Source organism: Zophobas morio, unplaced genomic scaffold, assembly GCF_036711695.1.
Source record: "Zophobas morio isolate AGI-343-1 ecotype UQ-CSIRO unplaced genomic scaffold, CSIRO_AGI_Zmor_V1 ptg000004l, whole genome shotgun sequence".
NCBI lineage: Eukaryota > Metazoa > Arthropoda > Insecta > Coleoptera > Tenebrionidae > Zophobas > Zophobas morio.
The window spans coordinates 10,237,175-10,257,050 of NW_026972109.1; the positions used below are offsets into that span (position 1 = coordinate 10,237,175).

The 19,876-nt window shown below is 33.4% G+C and overlaps 1 protein-coding gene across 1 annotated transcript; it reads left to right on the forward strand.

Moving 5' to 3' along the window:
- Nucleotides 1–2,106: 2,106 nt before the first annotated feature.
- LOC135141182 (sodium- and chloride-dependent GABA transporter 1-like) lies at nucleotides 2,107–19,511 on the forward strand. Its single transcript, XM_064072028.1, has 11 exons — nucleotides 2,107–2,228; nucleotides 5,289–5,552; nucleotides 5,604–5,867; nucleotides 10,855–10,951; nucleotides 11,149–11,281; nucleotides 12,200–12,438; nucleotides 12,493–12,709; nucleotides 12,793–12,945; nucleotides 18,630–18,833; nucleotides 18,888–19,055; nucleotides 19,104–19,511. Exons 2-11 carry the CDS (start codon nucleotides 5,300–5,302, stop codon nucleotides 19,227–19,229), a joined length of 1,854 nt encoding a protein of 617 aa, XP_063928098.1. The 5' UTR covers nucleotides 2,107–2,228; nucleotides 5,289–5,299; the 3' UTR covers nucleotides 19,230–19,511.
- Nucleotides 19,512–19,876: the final 365 nt, after the last annotated feature.

A 19,876-nucleotide genomic window follows, 5' to 3' on the forward strand; every position in this document is an offset into this window, starting at 1 on the left:
ACCGTCTGGTCTTGTTTTTTATTTCAGTCAGTATTTTTCCTTTGTTACATCATAGTCAACGAATCCTAAAATTCAATTCTTTAAGCGGAAAGAATCAGGGAACTGGCAAAAAATACATACGTCCTTGGTAACTACGTTGTTGATTATAGTGCATTTTTTAGAGAAAATACAACTACTCAAGAAATTGTAATATCCATCTCCACTCCCTAAATGTACAATTTCGTAACTCAGAATAAAGACCCAAAAATCCAGCCAAATTAAAAATAAACATCAACAGTTCCAAAAAATGGTGAAAAATGTTTTCCTTGAATTAAAACCCCCTGTGAGAAGCATTGTTTGAAATATTACCGTCATTTTAAAGAGAAAAATCAGCACAAAAAAATCGCTGCTTGATGAATTTATTTGAATGAAATATACTTAGATAAAAAGTGCATCTCGTTACTCCTGTCTTTTCAGCAGTTATTCCCTTGTTGTTTCTGTGCATGCATAAATTTTCCTCGTTTTCCTCTAACAATAGCTGAGTTCTTTTTCTTTATCGTTGAAAGAATTTAACACACACACTTTCTCATAGGTATTTAATTCCATTTATTCTTCCCACCTAGATTTATTTAGTTGCACCCATTTATCACTTTTTATTGATTGCTTTTTACACTCATTTGTTCAAAACACACGCTCCATTTCCGAAATAAATTTATTATCCGGCCACTGCGGTCGTGAAAACTGCATTTATTTTATAAATTTTTTAATATTACCCCAAATATTGTAATATTGAATAACCAAAAATTATGCGTCACATTTGCAGAAACGTTCAATTTAGTTCCACAGTTTATACGTTATGCTTCATTTAACTGAAAGTTTCTTTATTAAAAATATTTCATCTGATTTTCGTTTTTGAAATAATTTATTGCATTGCATCACGAAATACACGGATGCAAAAAGTAATAGAATCAAATATACGTGCTATAAATTTACAGTGTGCAAGTTACACAAGCGCTTGATTATTTGCTCAGTAAAAAATATTATTGTTTCTGTATTTGCTGATTAAGCGTTTCCGGTTGACAATGTGGCAAGAATTAACTAGTACGAACTTTTCGAATTTCAAAATTTTTCGATACTCTTTTTGAAAGCGTTCGTATTGTTCTTGTTGTTTATGGATAGTATGCTCACTAGACATTAAGTTTGTCAATGAAAATAGTGCGCATTACCACCATTATAGAACACCATAGAAGCGTGATGTAAACTCTCTTAGTACTCAAAGTTGTCATTTGACACATTACTATTTATCTAACATAATTTGTTGATTTTTGGGTCACCATATTGTGTGTGTTATGGTCACCTTGAAACCACTGGCAAACGACTCAAAATATTTTCGTCGCAGTTTTATCGATTTTTCGTTTTCAACCGGAAATATGATCTGCAACTTGTTTTCAAAACGGGTTAATTATTAAAGGCAGCTTTGTTATCACTGATAACGAACCAATTTCCTGGTAAAAACATGGATACTTAAATGAATTGAACAGCGCTAATTCAATTAATTATGTGATTGATCAATAAGATAAAATTTAATATAGACGTAGCGTTTATACCGAATAGAGCATCCACTGTACACGTGGCCAGCTCGTAACCTTCATTACCATTATCATTAGCAATTTTCATTCCCTAACGCTTGTATTTATTTTGACAACGGTAAGTTTTACAAAGACTAGAAAATCCGCCACCACAGGACGATTTTTTGCAAACCCCTATTACGCTTTCTCTCAAAGGAAGTGCTCACTCGCACAGATAAAAAACCAAATTTAACGTCAGCATTTCACCCAGAGCTCATCTTCCTTGCCAACATTCTCGACTTCTTAATTAAAAATAATTATCAAAACAAACTTCCTCTCATAATTTCTTTGGAAGTCGACACCCCGCGAGTAATGATGATGAAGATAATGAACTTTTTTCTGCAAAAATAATCCAATATTAAATCGCGTAAATAACGAGCGACGCATTCGGTTTTTTAATCTGGTAACTGGAGAGAATGTGTCCGTTGCAAAATATCCTACCTATCCGATTGGTATTTATAGAAAGTGAACGAACTGTATTGTTAGATGGCAGTCTGGTAGCGGTCTTGTATAGTTAGTTCAGCGGTGTGGCGTTGGTACCACGCGAAAACGCCGACAAAATTCGGGGTCCCCGCCAGAAATTATTAGTTTGATTTGAATCGACGGTTATCCAACAACCAGGTAAGCATTAGTTTCCAATTATTATTTGTTCATCTTTATTGCGTCAAAGTTTTTTTTCACTTTCAACAGTATTATTACTATTATTTGTTTTATTTTTGTTTTTTTATTATAATTTTCGTTGGGTATATGTAGTATCTAATGCACTTGGTAATTTTATTGTAATTAAATTCTGATGCTCTGTTACACCGTCGACGTATTGCATCAGCCAAACAATGCATTTTTTATCGCTTTTTGTGCTTCACGGCTCATTGTCATTCCAAATCGTCCAAATTCAATGCATTCTTTCACCACAGTATGCAATTTTTTGGCTGTTACCAACCAAAAATCTATTTTTTCTGCGAATTTCAAGTCCAGAACACGTGCCAATAGATGGAGACATTGACCTCTAAAAGTGCTCCATAGAAAACACATTTCTGGATAATGATTTGGGACGTATTCAGCAGGGATCATTTCGTCCCCTATAACATAAAACCCTTCGGTTTTAAATTTGCCGAATTGTCGTAAAACTGAACCCCAACTAGGTAATAAACATGAATAATGACGTGTGTTTCCTTATGTACGTGTTGTGTTTCACCTAGGTCCTTCTCTAAGTGAAGGTTTTAGAAAGGTGCTTGATTTGTTATATTTTGGGTCTGGAACGAACTTTGACTCGCGACCAAGTGCAATCAAAACAAAACGAAATTGTTTAAATCGATTTCAATTGACAGACTTGTTATTTGTGAAACACAATCACATGTTGAGTTAACTATTGTTCCAATAATTGGACGCTGGGTTGCATGTTGTCACACAAAAGTTCGGAGATAGGTAATTTAGCCAGTAAATATAATTCTGGTAAAATACGTAGTTGTGTGATAAAATCTGTGGTTACCACAAATTTGTGTAATAGAAAGGAAAAAGGTAAATTATAGGGGTTAGAGTCAGAATCGGCGTAGTCCATGAACCGAGACTGTTCGAAATATATTCGCACAAAAATCGATTCATACTTTTTAATAAAAAAAAAGTTTGTTACAACATCTGTACGAAATGCCTCAGCAATTATCTTCACTACGGTATTTAAAGAATTCAGAATGACCCTAAGGCATTTTTTTAAGACCAGTTTGCAATGTAGTAAAGTTGAATCACAAGCTCTCAAATTAAAAAAAGTATATATCACGACCGGCAACTGCAGAACTCGTTATAACCAGTAAAACTAAAGCTTCTAATTTTTCCTGTAGTGTTACTTTGATTTTTGTTATTTTCTTTACACACGATCAGCAAACATCCATAAATATTCTTGTTGTGTTAATTTAATTGTTCACGTTTGATGGGTCTAATGAATGACTGCATTACGCAGTCAAACAATGCATGTGTGAAAATGACACCCAACGAATCTTATGATTTAATGTGTTTGTATACAACGTGTCATTTTCACAATATTTATTCATTTCTAAATGGATTTTCAAAGCACTGATAATTGATAGTGTGTACTGTGTAAGCGTTTTAAATCGTGTACCAACCCCTCATTGAATATTTATTTCCGCTTCGAAAGCTTTCCTATTGACACACCCTTGCAAAAAGGTGTTTGCTCATACATATATTTAAATTTTTGGTGTGCTTTTTCGTGGAGGTGTTAATAATTTACAACCGTTTTAGAATAATTGAAGGTTGTGTATGTTTCCGAATGCAGCGTCCTACTTTAGTTTTTTTTTAGACTCACTTTTGCTTATACTTCGCCTCGATTTTTCCGAAAGCGTGATTTGTATTTTTAGAAGTTTGTATTGACGAAGATTTAAATAGTTGTCATTCCTGTTGCCAAGCTGTTGTTAATTAGAATTTTGCAGTTATACAACAACTTATTTTTAAATTAGGTCTAAAGACGAGTTGGAACGGAGATGAAAGAATTTAAAAATGTAAAATGAGTTCTGAAATCTTTTCCACGTTTTAATTTCGTGTGTGTTAATTTCGTGGAAACGGGTTCAGTAGGTGTAAAATTTGAAAGTAGGTGCCTTACCTCGATGCGGTATGATATAACTTTCCGTTCCTTTGCTTCTATTATTTATCATATATTTTGACGTCCGCCTACGGCTTTCCCATTTTTTAAATAAAATATTTCGCTTGTACTGATCCGTATGCTTTTTATAAAAAATGCTCACACGATATTTCATAAAACTTTTTATAACTCGTCGACGAAGCAGGATATAATAGAGCAAATGCACTTAAAAACGAAAAGGTAAAAAAGTAAGTCAAGGCGACGTATTGATCTAAGTTCTGATTTTTTATTAAAATTAATGAAAACAATTTCACGTTATTTATGCCACAATATGCTTAATAATGCGGCAATTGATGTTCTTTATCTCCATTATCTTCTCTAATTTATATGTCATTAAGTTTTTGATACTTGAAATCCTTAGGGTTAGCTGAATTGTTTCGCTCCACTTTACTACAATGAGTTAATCATCCGAACATTAATAACGTGCTCTTCATGTGCTTTATAATGAATATACCAAAGTGATTACCAAGGATTTAGCTTGTGACGTTTTTAATCGCGCGTTTGATTGATAATTTTAGGTCGCTGCGTTAAAAGCTCGTGATTTTAAAACAAAATTAAGAAACGAATTTTCCCGACCCGTTCGATTGCCAATTACAAAAATAATTCGGACCCTGCTCCCCAAAGTTTAACCGATTCCAACGAAAATTTTTCCGTTTATAGACAAAATTATTTCGCTCTAGAAAAAAAGTTATGTCACTAAATATTTAATTGATTTGTGTCCACTCACATAATTGCGGTGAATGTTGTAAAACAGTAATCGAATTAATGAATTTTTAATTTGTTTGTAATTTAGTCCACATCCAAGTTGTCGATTTTCAGCCCTGCCGAAAATATTCGTGCTTTTTTTGTCCGTTTCTATATAAATCTTGCGTTCTTAATGCGGCTCGAATCGAGTTCTAAAAATACAAAACCTGACCTAACGTAAGCAAAGCCGTGAACTTGTTTCTTAGCTAGAGTTAGAACTGCGGACAATTATAACACTCGATTCACAATTCTGGCTCTACTATTATTATTAGTGTAATTTTTCGCAGCCCCAGCTACAATGTCGAACCTCTGGGAGGCCCATTCCACTCCACAAACCTTCGAAAAACCATCGTTCATAAAACTGAAGGTGTCTCCCGAAGATAACCCCCAGAAGGATTGTAAGACGGTCACTTATAAACCACCTGCTCATGACGACGACGAACGAGGCGGCTGGGGAAATAAACTCGACTTTCTTTTTTCATGTATTAGCTTGTCAGTCGGACTGGGAAACGTCTGGAGATTCCCGTACTTGTGTTACAAAAATGGCGGAGGTAGCGAGATGTCGGGATTTATCGCACGGTTTTACAATTTCATGCTTTCAGGAGCTTTCATACTCACGTATAGCATCGCCATGGTTATTTGCGGGATACCCATGTTCTTTCAAGAAGTCGCCATTGGCCAGTATTTGGGTTCGGGAGGCATGACCTTTGTGGGGCAGTTGTGTCCCATTTTCAAGGGCGTGGGATATGCCGCCATGACTCTAGTGTTTTTGTTAGATATTTATTATTGTATTATTATAGCGTGGACTATATTTTATTTGATGAGTACGTTTTCGTATCTACCGACGCTGCCATGGTCAGGTTGTGGTAAGTAGAAGAATTTTTATAGTTTGAGTTTGAGATCTAGAATTTGAAATTCGCCCATAACAATTTTATCTTGATATTGAAATTTTATCTAAATCCTATCGGAAAATACCGGGTCTATTTATTGCATCAGCTGCAATTTTTCTGCTCTTTCTAAATTCGTAAGAGAAAAGGAGGAGTTAATGACTCTTAACTTGCATTTCACATGTCGATGGTGCCAAAACATTTTATTTTTAAATTTAGCGTCAGTGCAAGTAAATACAAAGTTCTGTTTCTTTGCACTAATGTAATCTAGATTTCGGTCTTTTCTTAAAATATTTTGCATCGACATCTATGTACATATAACACTGCAAACAAGAAAAAAACACCCCAATATCGACAAAGAATTTTCTTTTTTCAGTGTCGTATAGAATTATCGATACAATGGCTAAATGCCAAGAAAAAAATACATTTATTCCAAGCGAAAATTTTTAGAAATATTACATTTTTGGTAAACTGAGTTAAATATCTACTTTCTTGAATAGGATGACTAATATGTTGATATATTTTTTCGTATTATCAATGTATCAGAACTATTGTTATGTTTTATCTTTTTGAATTTCATATCTTAACGCTCCTCAACAAAAAATATTTAAACCCTTCATCCTGTGAAGTTCCCATTCTATTTTACAGATTACATAGTGGATTTAGAAATTTTGGTGAGGGATTAACGTGATTAGGGATTATAGAACTTAGCTAAAATTTATTTATAATCCTTTCCAGGAAATTTATGCCGTTATCTCAAGAATCACGCAATAGATCTTTAATGAAAAGCTAGAGGTGAGGTGCAGAATTATGAATGTTTACTAATATTATATATTTTTTAAATAACTACATGGCGTATCTCAAAAGTGCACTTAAGACACATAATCTCCGAAATTACTGGCCCGATTGTTGTCAAATTATTAGTATTACACTGTATCTATCCAAAGAGATATACATACGTGTCTCTGGAAAAATGTTGAAGACGTCATCACAGAATTTTGTAATGGAAAAACGCACTTGAAACAAACGGATTTGCTTTAACATTACATACATATCTTTAATTTAATTTATAAAGGTTACCATAAAAAAATAAAATTCAGAAAATAAAATCTTATACTTTTTAGAAAAATCTTTTGATATCACAATATTCGTCATTTCTTTTTCTTTAATTTTTTAATTTTTCCGTTTTTTAATGCTTCCGATTAATAGTTTTTTGTTTCTTGTTCGACTTTAATTTTTTTAAATTTTTTAATTTCTAGACTACCAATTCTCTAAATTTTTTGATATTACAATTTTCCATTTTTCGATTTCTCGTTTCCTCAGTTTTTGAAGTTCTTGATTTTTAAAATTTCATTTTCTCGATTATATTCTAATTTTTCGTTTTTTTTTCCTTTATTTTTTCAATATCTTTATAAATTTTCATTTACTCAATTTTTCAAATTTTGTATCGTTGATTTTCAATTCTTCGATTTTCCAAAATTATTCAATTTTCTGATTTCTTTAATTTCCAATATTTCGTTTATACAATATTTCGTTGTTTCGATTTTGCAGTTTTTTAGTTTTTAAGTTTTTTAATTTTTGATCTTTCGATTTTTTTATTTTTTTCATTTCTTCAATTTTTCAAGTTCTTGATTTCCAATTTATAGATTTTTCAAAATTTCTATTTTATCCTTTTGCTTTTTCTTCGATTTTTCAATTTTTCGTTTCCTCAATTTTTCAAGTTCTCTATTTTAAAATTTTCATTTTCTCAATTATATCTTAATTTTTCGTTTTTTCATTTCCTTTATTTTTTCAGTGGTTTTAAAACTTTTCGTTTACTCAATTTTTCAAATTTTGTTTCGTTGATTTTTAATTCTTCGATTTTCGAAAATTTAAATTTTTCAATTTTGCAATTATCATTAGATTTTCCAATTTTTCATTTCTTCAATTTTTTAAGTCCTTGATTTCCAATTTTTAGATTTTTGATTTTCTTGTAACACGGCGTTTGGATTTTTCTATTTATGTATTCGAAAATTTGAAAAATCGAACAATTAAAAAACAGAAAACTAAAAAATCTGCACTTCGCACTTTTTCGATTATTTGAATTTCTCGATCTTTAATCTCCCGATTTTTCGTTTCTTCAATCTTTCAAGTTTTCATTTTATAATTTTTCGTTTTTCATTTTTGTTTTTCCAATTTTAAAATTTTTTTGATTCGAAAAGTTCAAAATCCGAAAAATCGAAAGCTTAAAAATCGGGAAACTAAAAAATCGGAGATGATTGAAAAATCGAAGAATTGAGAAAACCAAAAATTGCTAAATCTTAAATTGGAAAATCGAAAAATTGAATACTCCTGAAATTGCAAATGGATAAAATTCAAAATCTAAAAATCGAAAGACTGAAAAATTAAAAATGAGTAAAAGGTGCATATTGTATAATTGAAGAAACGAAAAATTTGAAAAATTGATGTTGGAAAAACAAAAACCGAAACTAAAAATTGCAAGTCTAAAATTTCAAGAAATGAAAAATTGAAGAATCGAAAAATTGAACAATTAGAAATTGAAAATTCGAGAAATTTTAAATTGAAAAATTACAAAATCTAAAAACTGAAGAAACAAAAAAATGAAAAATTGAAAAATTTCAAATCGAAAAATTGAAGAAACGGGAAACTGAAAAAATTAAAATTGAAAAACAAGCATTTATATAATCGGAACATCGAAAAATTGAATACTTGAAAAAATAAAGAAAATAAAAAATCGAAACTACAATAAAGGTTATCATAAAAAAAAAATTCTCAAAATCAAATCTTAAAATTTTTTGAAAAATCTTTTCAATTTTTCGTTATTCCGTTTTCAACGACTTTACGATTTTTTGATATCACATATTTTTCGTTTTTTCATTTTCTTTCATTTTTCAATTTTTCCATTTTTTAATGCTTCGGTGTCATAATTTTTCATTTCTTATTCAACTTTACTTAATTTTTTTAAACTTTATTTAATATTTAAATTTTTTGACTACCAAATTTTTCAATGTTTTGATTTTATAATTTTTTATTTATTCAATCTTTCAAAATTCAAATTTTGCATTGTTGATTTTCAAATCTTCCAAAATTTAAATTTTTCGATTTCTCAGTTTTTCGATTTTCCAATTTCTTTAATTCTCAATATTTCGATTATACAATATTTCGTTTTTTGGATTTAGCAGTTTTCCAATTTTTAAGTTTCTTAATTTTTGATCTTTCGATTTTTTAGTTTTTTATTGCTTTAATTTTTCAAGTTCTTGATTTCCAATTTTGTAGTTTTTCCATTTTATTTATTCGAAAAGTTGAAAATCTGAAAATCGAAAAATTAAAAATTGAGAAACTAAAAATTCGGGAATAATTGAAAAATAGAAAAATTGAGAAAACCAAAAATTGCGAAATCAAAAAGTGGAAAATCGAAAAACCAAGAACTGAAGAAACGAGGAATGAATATACTGAAAAATTAAAAATCGAGAAACTTAAAGATCGAAAAAAAATCAATGAAAAACTTCTAAAACGTAGTAAATGAAAAATGGGAAAATTCTAAATCGTAAAATTGAAAAAGCAAAGAATTGCAGTTATCATTAGATATTTAAAATGCAAACTAGAAAAATAGCAAATCAAAAACTGAAGAAACGAAAACATGAAAAATTGAGAAACTGAAAAATTAAAAATTGAAAAATCGAATGATTGAAAAATCCAGAAACTGAAAATTTTCACATGAAAAAAGAAAAATTATAAAATCAGAACATTGAAAAACCCGAAAAACAAATTGAAATTGAAAAATAAAAAAAAAATATCGGAATATTGAAAAACCGAAAAATTATCAACATAAAGCAAACAAAAGACCGAAACAAAAAATCGCAAAACGAACATTTGAGCAAATGATAAATAGTCGAATAACTGAAAAAGTATTAAAATCCAATAATTGAAAAATGGAAAAAAGTTAGATAATTAAAAAATTATTATTATATATTCAATGTGAGAACTACAAAAATTGCAATTCAAAACCTGAAATAACGAAAAATAAATCGTGAAATTGAAAAATCTAAAAATTTCAAATCGAAAAATTGAAAAATTTCACATTGAAAAGTCGAAAAATTGGAAAAACGAAAAATTGAATACTCCTGAAGTTGCATATGGAAAAAATGCAAATCTAAAAATTGTAATATTCCAAAACTAGGAATTGCAAACTTAGAATTTGCAGAAATGCAAAACTGAAAAATCGAAAAACCGAAAAATTAAAAATAGAAAATTCGAGGAATTTTAAATCGGAAAATTGAAAAATCTAAAGATTGAAGAAACAAAAAAATGAGAAATTAAAAGATCACAAATGGAAAAATGAAAAAACTGAATAAATTGAATTTAACAAACAAAAAATTATAAAATCTTTACGTCGAAAAATGGAAGAATTGAAAAAACAAGGAAAATAAATAATCGAAATTAAAAATTGGAAACCCGGGGAAGCTCAAATGGAAAAATTGCAAAACCTAAAAATTGAAAAATTCAAAAGTTGAAAAATTCAGCAACTGAAATTTAAGAAACAAAATTAAGAATTGAAGAATTGAAAAATTATAGAGGTTATCAGAAAACAAAAATCGCAAATAATTTCTGTAATATATCAAGGAAGTTGGGCTACACTTCAAGGGCCAGGGCAACAACCTTTGATCAATTAACTGTTTGAAATTTGACACATTGTAGTTACAAATCAGCGCACGTTAAAAAACTAAGTATATCGGATTCAAATTTTTATATTAAAAAGTGCAGTTTTCACAACAAATTTGAACTAAAACACAATTAGATTGCTTTGAAATTTCTGACGAAAACAAACATTGCCACTTAGCTCTTAACCACAATTCCATATTAAATTCTTTACGTATTTAGACAGAGCGCAAAAATTCTGGCAGATACGATTTTCATCCAGGAATTCCTGCTTCCCTTATTTACTCATTCCGCTTTTTTCTTCCAGGAAACTGGTGGAACACCGAAAATTGTTTCTCGTCCATCGAAAACAACACTGTGATAAACTCAACACTACGTACTACATCTGTCGAGGAATACTTCGAGTAAGTGCCAATTAAAAAACCCCCAACGACCTAATTTCCCCATTCTTCTTCTAAAATGGCCAAAAAATACGCCTCAACTGCGCCCCAAATTATTCATAGCCCCTAATCCGCATAATACATCGTAAGCCTTCTCAAAGGCATCAGCTTACAAAATCCTCGCTGAGTGAGCAATTTAAAATTGAATTAATTTGTTTCAGGCGTCGAGTCCTCGGCATAACTACCGGAATCGAAGAAATTGGGGGGATGCAGTGGGGGCTGTTCGTGTGTCTGGTGTTCGGGTGGCTGATAATTTACATGATTATCCGGAAAGGGTTGCATCAAAGCGGAAAGGTAATCGGAAGAACGATAAATTAGGTAAATTCCGCGAAGCGGGAATCTTAGCGATTCATTTTTGGCACACTTGTTTGTTTTAATTCGTGTGGGAGTCCTTTAATGGAATTTGATTAGTGGTTTTAAATACGCTAGAAAATTTGGACAGAATGTTTGCACTAAGCAGTGAAAGGTGCAAATATTTATAAAGTAGAAAAATATACGGTGGAGATGCAGGAATTGTAAAATTAATTAGTTTGCATACTTTGTTATGTAACGGTACATTAGCACTTGCTCGTTTTTTGATTATCCAGTTTTTTCCGGTTCGGTTGGGGTCATTAAAGAATAATTACTCTCATCGTCGACAATCAAACGGTGGGCGTATCCTGTTAGCCTTTTACAGGAATTTATAAAGTGGTTGTAATTTCAAGACCAAAACTGAGCAACTAATCCCTCATTATTTGATTTCCGACCTTGAACTATAGCTGAAACTGTAAAAGTGTTTAAAACGACGAACTCATGCCACTCCATGAAAGTTGTTTCCGTTATCCCCTCCAGAAATTCGGTAACGTCATCACAAAAAATTATTAGGTCCGCATTTTCCACTTGCTCTGTTCCACCTAAACCCCTACCCTAGTAACCCTCTCCGCGCCTTCCCTTGAGCTTGCCATTGACAGAGTTCATTATCATACGGCAGGATCGAAGGATCGTTCACCCAGATCCTTCCTTATTATCCACAGCTGGTCGATTTCGAGCATTATTTGATTATGCTGTTCCGTGTGTGACAAGAGGGATCAAGTTGTTACAAGAACCATTGTTCATGATAGTTGTCGCATGGATGGGTCCGTCAGGGGCCGTTGACGTCATTTCCTACTCCCCCAACTTAATTCCGCCTCCAAAATTTTCTTGCGTCATGTTTTAAAGCATGAAAAATTTCAGGTAATCTGGTTCACGGCCTTGTTTCCATACTTCGTGCTCTTGATTCTCATGGGCCGTGCCGTGACCCTTAATGGGGCTGCTGACGGGTTGCTGTATTTCATCACGCCGAGGTGGGAGGAGCTGTTAACCCCTGGACCATGGATGGACGGGGCCACGCAGATATTTTTTGCCTACAGTATAGGGTGCGGAGCTTTGCCGGCTTTGGGGTCGTTTAATAAATTCCACCACAATTGCTACAAGTAAGTGAACTATAAATATTGTTTTTTAATGAACTATTCACTGTTTCATTTCAGGGACTCTGTCATTACATGCGTCATCAACACCCTGACCTCCCTCTTAGCAGGAGTTGTAACCTTTTCGATCTTGGGATACTTAGCGGCGGAGCAGCACACCAGTGTTGCCGACGTCGTCAAAAAAGGGCCCGGTCTAGTCTTCCTGACGTATCCAGAAGTGGTCCTCAAGCTTCCGGGATCGGCTTTCTGGGCTTCCACTTTCTTCATCATGCTTGTGGTGAGAACTGATTTTTTCTGTTACCACAAACGTGACAGGACCACAGAGGCGCGTAGTAACTTCTCTTAACAGCAAGTTTACAGATTTTGGGAATCGATAGCGAGTTTTGTCTCGTGGAAGCCTTCATAACTGGACTTGTCGATAATTGGTCGGAAGAACTGAGACCTCATCGAGGAAAGTTTACTGTGGGTGTGTGCACGCTGATGTTTTTGTTAGGAATTCCGATGGTAACCAAGGTAAGGAATTTGCGATTTTATTTCTGTCTGTGTTTATTTTCTCTAGCCGTCATTTTTCTGCGCGTTTTCTATAATCGGACCAACGATTTTCAAGTAGGTTTGTTAAGAGTAGGTTTTAGAAATTGGTTTTATGGTTGACTGCGTTGGTATCACGTGATTTAGATTCAACGTCATGTGATCGTACGCACATAGTCTGAGTTTCGTTATTTATGGGTTTGTACGTCAAGTTAAGGTTAATGCAACTTTTTACGATTTTATTATCTTAGACAAGTAATTGAATTTTCATTTTACGTATTTTACTACGTATTCGCTAGCATTTTTAGTATTCAAATATTTGACGTAAATATAAGATCCAATTTACTGCTTTCTTAAAGATAAAGTAAAACGCTGAGTTTTACCTTAGACGTCTGGATTTTTGAGGAAAAATTAAAAACTGTATTTTACAATTTAACTTTGAAAACGTAAAACCGAATGCTCTGAAATCTTGTAAACGTTCTAAGGTTACAGGAAGCATGATAAGTGGTTCTTCAAAATCTATTCGCTATGGCCTCCCCAAAAAATGAGCATGCTCTTACATGTGTGATTTATGAATCCGTGTATAGTTTTTACCCTTGACATCCAGATTTTTGGGCAAAAATCAAAATTTTATAACAATATTTCACAATTTAACGTTGCTGTGAAGTCTTTCATATATTTTGAGGTTATTGGGTGCATGATAAATCCTTAATCAAAATTCGTCCGTCATCCTACAATAAAATATAAAACATGAATAAATGTTCTTCAAATTTATGAGTGTTTGTGGTTAATTAATTAATCAATCAATCTTCTCTTCTGCGTCGAGGAGACAAAAAATATCAGAATAAGGTTAAGGTATGAAAGTAAAACACTTAATCGTAAATTTTCTATTACCTCTGATAATTTTCAAGTTTACTCGATAAGACCAATTAAAAGTCGGAGATTCTATACAGCGTTTACCGAACATAAAAAGCGTCGTTTCTTATTTCATTAATTACAAAATTCTGGTTTTATTTTGGACTAAATTTTTATATAAATGGTTTTGTAATGCACATGTATGTTATTCCAGATTCTAAAACCCACCAACACCTCAATTTTTTCGAAAATACGACTTACTAACTATTTTTCGCGGACCCTTTGAAAATTGTTTAAAGAAAGACTTTTTTTGTAAAAGTTATTTTCGACTTAATTTCTGTGTTCTTTATATGTATTTGAAAAAATCTCATTTTCAAACCGAATTGTCTGAAAATCTTGATAACTTGTAGGCAACTTTTCAAAAATCTCAATAAACTTGTATGATTTCTTTGACCGTTCTTTGAGCTTTCGAAACTATATGTATTTCATTCCTTTTAAACCGCCGATGCTAGTAATCTGAATGGGCTAATAGTCGAATTTTTTCGGAGCATAAACATAAACAATCAAAGTTAAGCATGTACTAAAAAATTGAGAATATCTACATTTTTCCCCTAAGTTGTCTGGTTTAAATATAGTCGCAAAATCCCATTTTATAATATGTATATATTTTAAAACGGTATTTGTCGACAACACTTTAAGGGTGGAAAAATTTCAGTGAGAATATAATTCATGGATCACATGTCCCCATTTCTTCCAATAGAATTTGTCCATGCCCTTAGTTACATGTCTATCACAGCGATAATAATTTTATTGCCTTATTGTGGTCTGTTGCTACCTAAATTTAAAAACTGTCAAATTTGACAAATTTTAGAATTTCATAAATTTTTTTGTCTATTATGGCTTGCCAACGTTGGGGGCAAGCTCAAAACGACGAAATTAATTCTATGATCAAAAAATATGTTCATTTATTATATTCTCATGTTGAATATAACTCGTGATATGATTAATAATCGAAGATATGGCTCGTGAAACCAAAGCAGCACATTCAACTCGTGTTTCGCACTCGTTGAATCTGCAGCTCGGTTTCACTCGAAATATTATCGATAATAATCATATCACTTGTTATATTATAATTGAAAATAATCTTTGAAAAATTGTTTTAAGGTAAAATCTTCTCAAGGGCCCCAACTGACTTTTTTTGAGAAGGTGAAACCTTCTCCGAGGTCCCAACTATCTTTTTCTTTAAAGAAGGTGAAAACTTTTCGGCGGTCCCAGTGGTCTTTTTTTTTTAAAGATGGTGAAACCTTCTTGGGCCCCCCGAACAGTCCTTTCAAAGAATGTAAAACCTTCTCGAGTGCCCCAACCATGCCTTTTTTTAAGAAGGTAAAACCTTCTCGGGGCATCAACTTTTTATTTTTAAATGTGAAACCTTCTCAGGGAATCAACTTTTTTTTAAATGTGAAACCTTGTCGGAGGCATCACATTTCTTTGTCTTTTTTTCAAGAGGGTGAAACCTTCTCGGGGACCTAAGTGTATGCTTTAAAAATGTTAAACCTTCTCGTGGGTCTTAACCGTGTCTTTTTTTAAGAAGGTGAAACCTTCTCGAAGCATCAACTTTTTTTAAAATGTGAGACCTTGTCGGTGGTCCCAACTGTTTTTTTTTAAAGAAGGTGAAACCTTCTCGGAATCCCCAACTCTATACTTTCAAAAAGTAAAACCTTCTCGTGGGCCCCAACCGCTTCTTTTTTTAAGAAGCTGAAACCTTCTCGGGGCGTCAACTTTTTTTTAAAAATGTGAAACCTTCTCGGGGGCTCCAACTGTTTTTTTTAAGGAGGTGAAACCTTGTCGGGGGCGTCACCAACTGTCGCTTTTCAAAATGGTAAAACTTTCTCGGGGACCCCAACTGTCTTTATTAGAAATGTAAAACCTTCTCGTGGTCCCCAACCGTGCTTTTTTTAAGAAGATGAAACATTTCGAGGCATCGACTTTTTTTATGTAAAACCTTCTCGTGGGCCCCAACCCTGTATTTCTTTTAAGAAGGTAAAAACTTCTCATAGAATCAACTTTTTTTTTTAGTGTGAAACTTTGTCGGGGGCATCACCAACCGTCTTTTTTCAAGAAGGTGAAACTTTCTCGGAGACCCCAACTGTCTTTTTTACAAATGTAAAACTTTCTCGTGGTCCCCAACCGTGTTTTTTTTTTAAGAAGATGAAACATTTCGAGGCATCAACTTTTTTTTTAATGTAAAACCTTCTCGTGGGCCCCAATCGTGATTTTTTTTAATAAGATGAAACCTTCTCGGGGTATCAATTTCTTTTTAAGAATGTGAAACTTTCTCGGGGGTCCCAACTGTTTTTTTTTAAAGCAGGCGGGACCTTGTCGGGTGCAACACCAACTATCTGTTTTCAAGAACGTGGAACTTTCTGGGGAGACCCCAACTGTCTTTTTTAGAAATATAAAACCTTCTCGTGGTCCCCAACCGTCTTTTTTTTTAAGGAGATGAAACTTTTCGAGGCATCAACTTTTTTTTTAATGTAAAACCTTCTCGTGGGCCCCAACCGTGATTTTTTTTAATAAGGTGAAACCTTCTCGGGGGTCCCAAATGTTTTTTTAAAGGAGGTGAGATCTTGTCGAGTGCATCACCAACTTTCTGTTTTCAAGAATGTGAAACCTTCTCGGGGACCCCAACTGTATCCTTTAAAAATGTAAAACCTTCTCGTGGGCCCCCAATCCTGTATTTTTTTTAAGAAGGTAAAAACTTCTCATAGAATCAACTTTTTTTTAGTGTGAAACCTTGTCGGAGGCGTCACCAACCATCTTTTTTCAAGAAGGTGAAACTTTCTCGGGGACCCCAAGTGTCTTCTTTAAATATGTTAAACCTTCTCGTGGATCCCAACCGTATCTTTTTTTACAAAGGTAAAACTTTCTCAGGACAGCAACTTTTCTTAAGAAAGTGAAACCTTCTCACAACACAACATTTTATTTTTAAATGTGAAACCTTATCGGGACGTCAACTTTATTCTAAACATGTGAAACCTTGTCGGCGGCATCACCAACTGTCTTTTTACAAGAAGGGGAAACTTTGTCTAGGACCCCAATTGTCTTCTTCAAATATATAAAACCTTCTCGTAGGGTCCAACCGTCTTTTTTTAAGAAGGCAAAACCTTCTCGGGACACCAACTTTTTTTTTAAGAATGTGAAACCTTCTCGGGCCACAAACTTTTTTCAAGAACGTGAAACCTTCTCGGGGACCCTAAGTGTCTGCTTTAAAAATGTTAAACCTTCTCGTAGGTCCCAATCGTGTCTTTTTTTAAGAAAGTGAAACTTTCTCGAGACATCAACTGTTTTTTAAAAAATGTGAAACCTTCTCCGTGGTCCCAACTGATTTTTTTTTTTCAAGAAGGTGAAACCTCGGCAATCCCAAGTGTCTTCTTCAAAAATGTTAAACCTTCTCGTGGGTCCCAACTGCGTCTTTTTTTAAGAAGGTGGAACCTACTCGGAGTACCAACTTTTTATTTTTAAATGAAACCTTCTCAGGGAATCAACTTTTTTTTAAAAAATGTGTAACCTTGTCGGGGGCATCACCAATTGTCTTTTTTCAAGAATGTGAAACCTTCTCGGGGACCTCAAGTGTCTGCTTTAAAAATGTTAAACCTTCTCGTGGGTCCCAACCATATCTTTATTTAAAAAAGTGAAATCATCTCGGGACAGCAATTTTTTTTAAGAATGTGAAACCTTCTCGGGGGTCCCAACTGTTTTTTCTTAAAGGAGGTGAGACCTTGTCGGGTGCATCACCAACTATCTGTTTTCAAAAAGGTGAAACCTTCTCGGGGACCCCAACTGTCTCCTTTAAAAATGTAAATCGTGTCTTTTTTTTAAGAAGGTAAAACCTTCTCAGGGAATTAACTTTTTTTTTAATGTGAAACCTTGTCGGGGGCATCACCAACCGTCTTTTTTTAGAAGGTGAAACCTTCTCGGGACAGCAACTTTTTTTAAGAAAGTGAAACCTTCTCACAACACATCGTTTTATTTTTAAATGTGAAATCTTCTCGGGACGTCAACTTTATTTTAAACATGTGAAACCTTATCGGGGGCATAACCAACTGTCTTTTTACATGAAGGTGAAACCTTCTCTGGGACCCCAACTGTCTTCTTCAAATATATAAAACCTTCTCGTGGGCTCCAACCGTGTCTTTTTTAAGAAGGCGAAACCTTCTCGGGACACCAACTTTTTTTTTAAGAATGTGAAACCTTCTCGGGGCACAAACTTTTTTTAAGAATGTGAAGCCGTCTCAGGAGTCCCAACTGTTCTTTTTTTTCCTTTTCTCTTACACTGACTAGACTTTCTATAATGTTTTTAGTCCATAGAAGTTATCACAAAAGAGTAAAATTTCACAAAATCAAATTTTATAATTTTCAAAGAAGCAGGATTTGTTGGACTGTATTTCAAGGGCGAGGAAAGTTCTGTCGGAATAATTTTCGGTCAATTTTTTTTACTTACGTAAGTGCCACAAACATGTTTACTACACACAAATTTACATTTTATATGAGATATTATAGCAACTGTAATAAAATAAATATAGGGGCTATAAAAACAGTGTCCGTATAAAATAGTTTGATATTCGTGATTACATAAACAAAACGAATTTAGTTTCGTGACGCAGCTAATGTAATGTTTATTATTAATAAATACAGTTTGGAATCATGTTATATTAATTTTTTTTAATTTCTGTTTGTTTAAAGAGAAAACATTATAATATAACACACAAGTTACTAAAAACGCGGTTCAAAAAACTCATGCGTTAATTTTCCAGGGTGGCATGTACATATTCCAGCTCATGGACTATTACTCCGCGTCTGGAATGTCCCTCCTCTGGGTCTGCTTCTTCCAAACCGTCGCCCTCTCCTGGATTTTCGGCGTCGACAAAATCAGCGACTGCATCGAACAGATGATGGGAATGAGACCTAACAGATACTGGACCATCTGCTGGAAATACTGCGGTCCCTTGATCATGATCGTAAGAACTAAATCAATTACGAAATTCCCAATAAGCTCATATATCCCAATCCAGGCAATTTTCGTCAGCCACTGCGTCCAATACGTGAACCTCACTTACGGGTCCTATAAATATCCAGACTGGGCAGAAATTATTGGATTTGGTTTGAGCATATCTTCCATGATATGGGTGCCCCTGTACGCCTTTTATTTCGCCGTCTCCGGTCCCGGAACTTTCGTCGAAGTAAGTTCAAGGTTGCTCCAATATCCTGGTTATAATCTAGTTTTATAGAACCTGAAGGAAGGGTTTCGGCCTCACATCAAGATGAGAAAAATATCGATCTGCGACAAAAGGACGGGGCTGCCAATTACGGAAAGTAACGTCGGCTTGATTTCGCCCAGTCAGTCTTTCAATTAGAGAGAGAGTTGTATTTTTGTTGTGTGGTTTATGATATAAACGAGCAATTAAAAGGATAATATAATCCAGTTAAGGGACGCTTCGACCGTACTTAAAGTTAAATAAAATCCTGGAGTAAAGGTCAAGTTTATGTTCCTTTTTGTGGGCGAGGCGTTCCGTATTTTTAAAGCCGTATCATTTTGAGGAAAATTCTCAACGTTATCACGTATCAGTATTTTAATACCAAATTTAGTATTTTAACATTAACTTATATTTTAGTGTATTAAACAGGCACCTAAACGATGCTGAAATTTTTGAAATAAAATTTTACAAGTATTCATGGGAGTTTTACCCTTTCAGCTTTAATTACGTCCGCATTTCGGTTTTTTGTTGCTTCAGCATCCCATTAATTCCTCTGTATTATTAATTTAACTAGAAACAGGATGTTGAAGAATTAGCTTGTGAGCACATCTTCGTAAAACATCCAGTATTAATAACCCGTGGGAGTATCGATATTAAGCCAAAACGGACACAAAAATCCCAACGCGTTGAAAATTCCACCGATTTCAATTAAGATAACGCAAAAGAGACCCAAATAAACGCAAAACAGTCTAACACAAAATGCAAAATCATGTAAATCGAGCACTTCAACAGATAATCCCGACATC

Excerpts from the sequence above, each read along its gene's own strand:
- LOC135141182 (XM_064072028.1), top strand. The coding sequence starts at position 5,300 with ATGTCGAACCTCTGGGAGGCCCATTCCACTCCACAAACCTTCGAAAAA. Across the intron at positions 5,868-10,854 it reads GCTGCCATGGTCAGGTTGTG|GAAACTGGTGGAACACCGAA; the intron begins GTAAGTAGAAGA and ends TTTTTCTTCCAG. Across the intron at positions 10,952-11,148 it reads TCTGTCGAGGAATACTTCGA|GCGTCGAGTCCTCGGCATAA; the intron begins GTAAGTGCCAAT and ends AATTTGTTTCAG.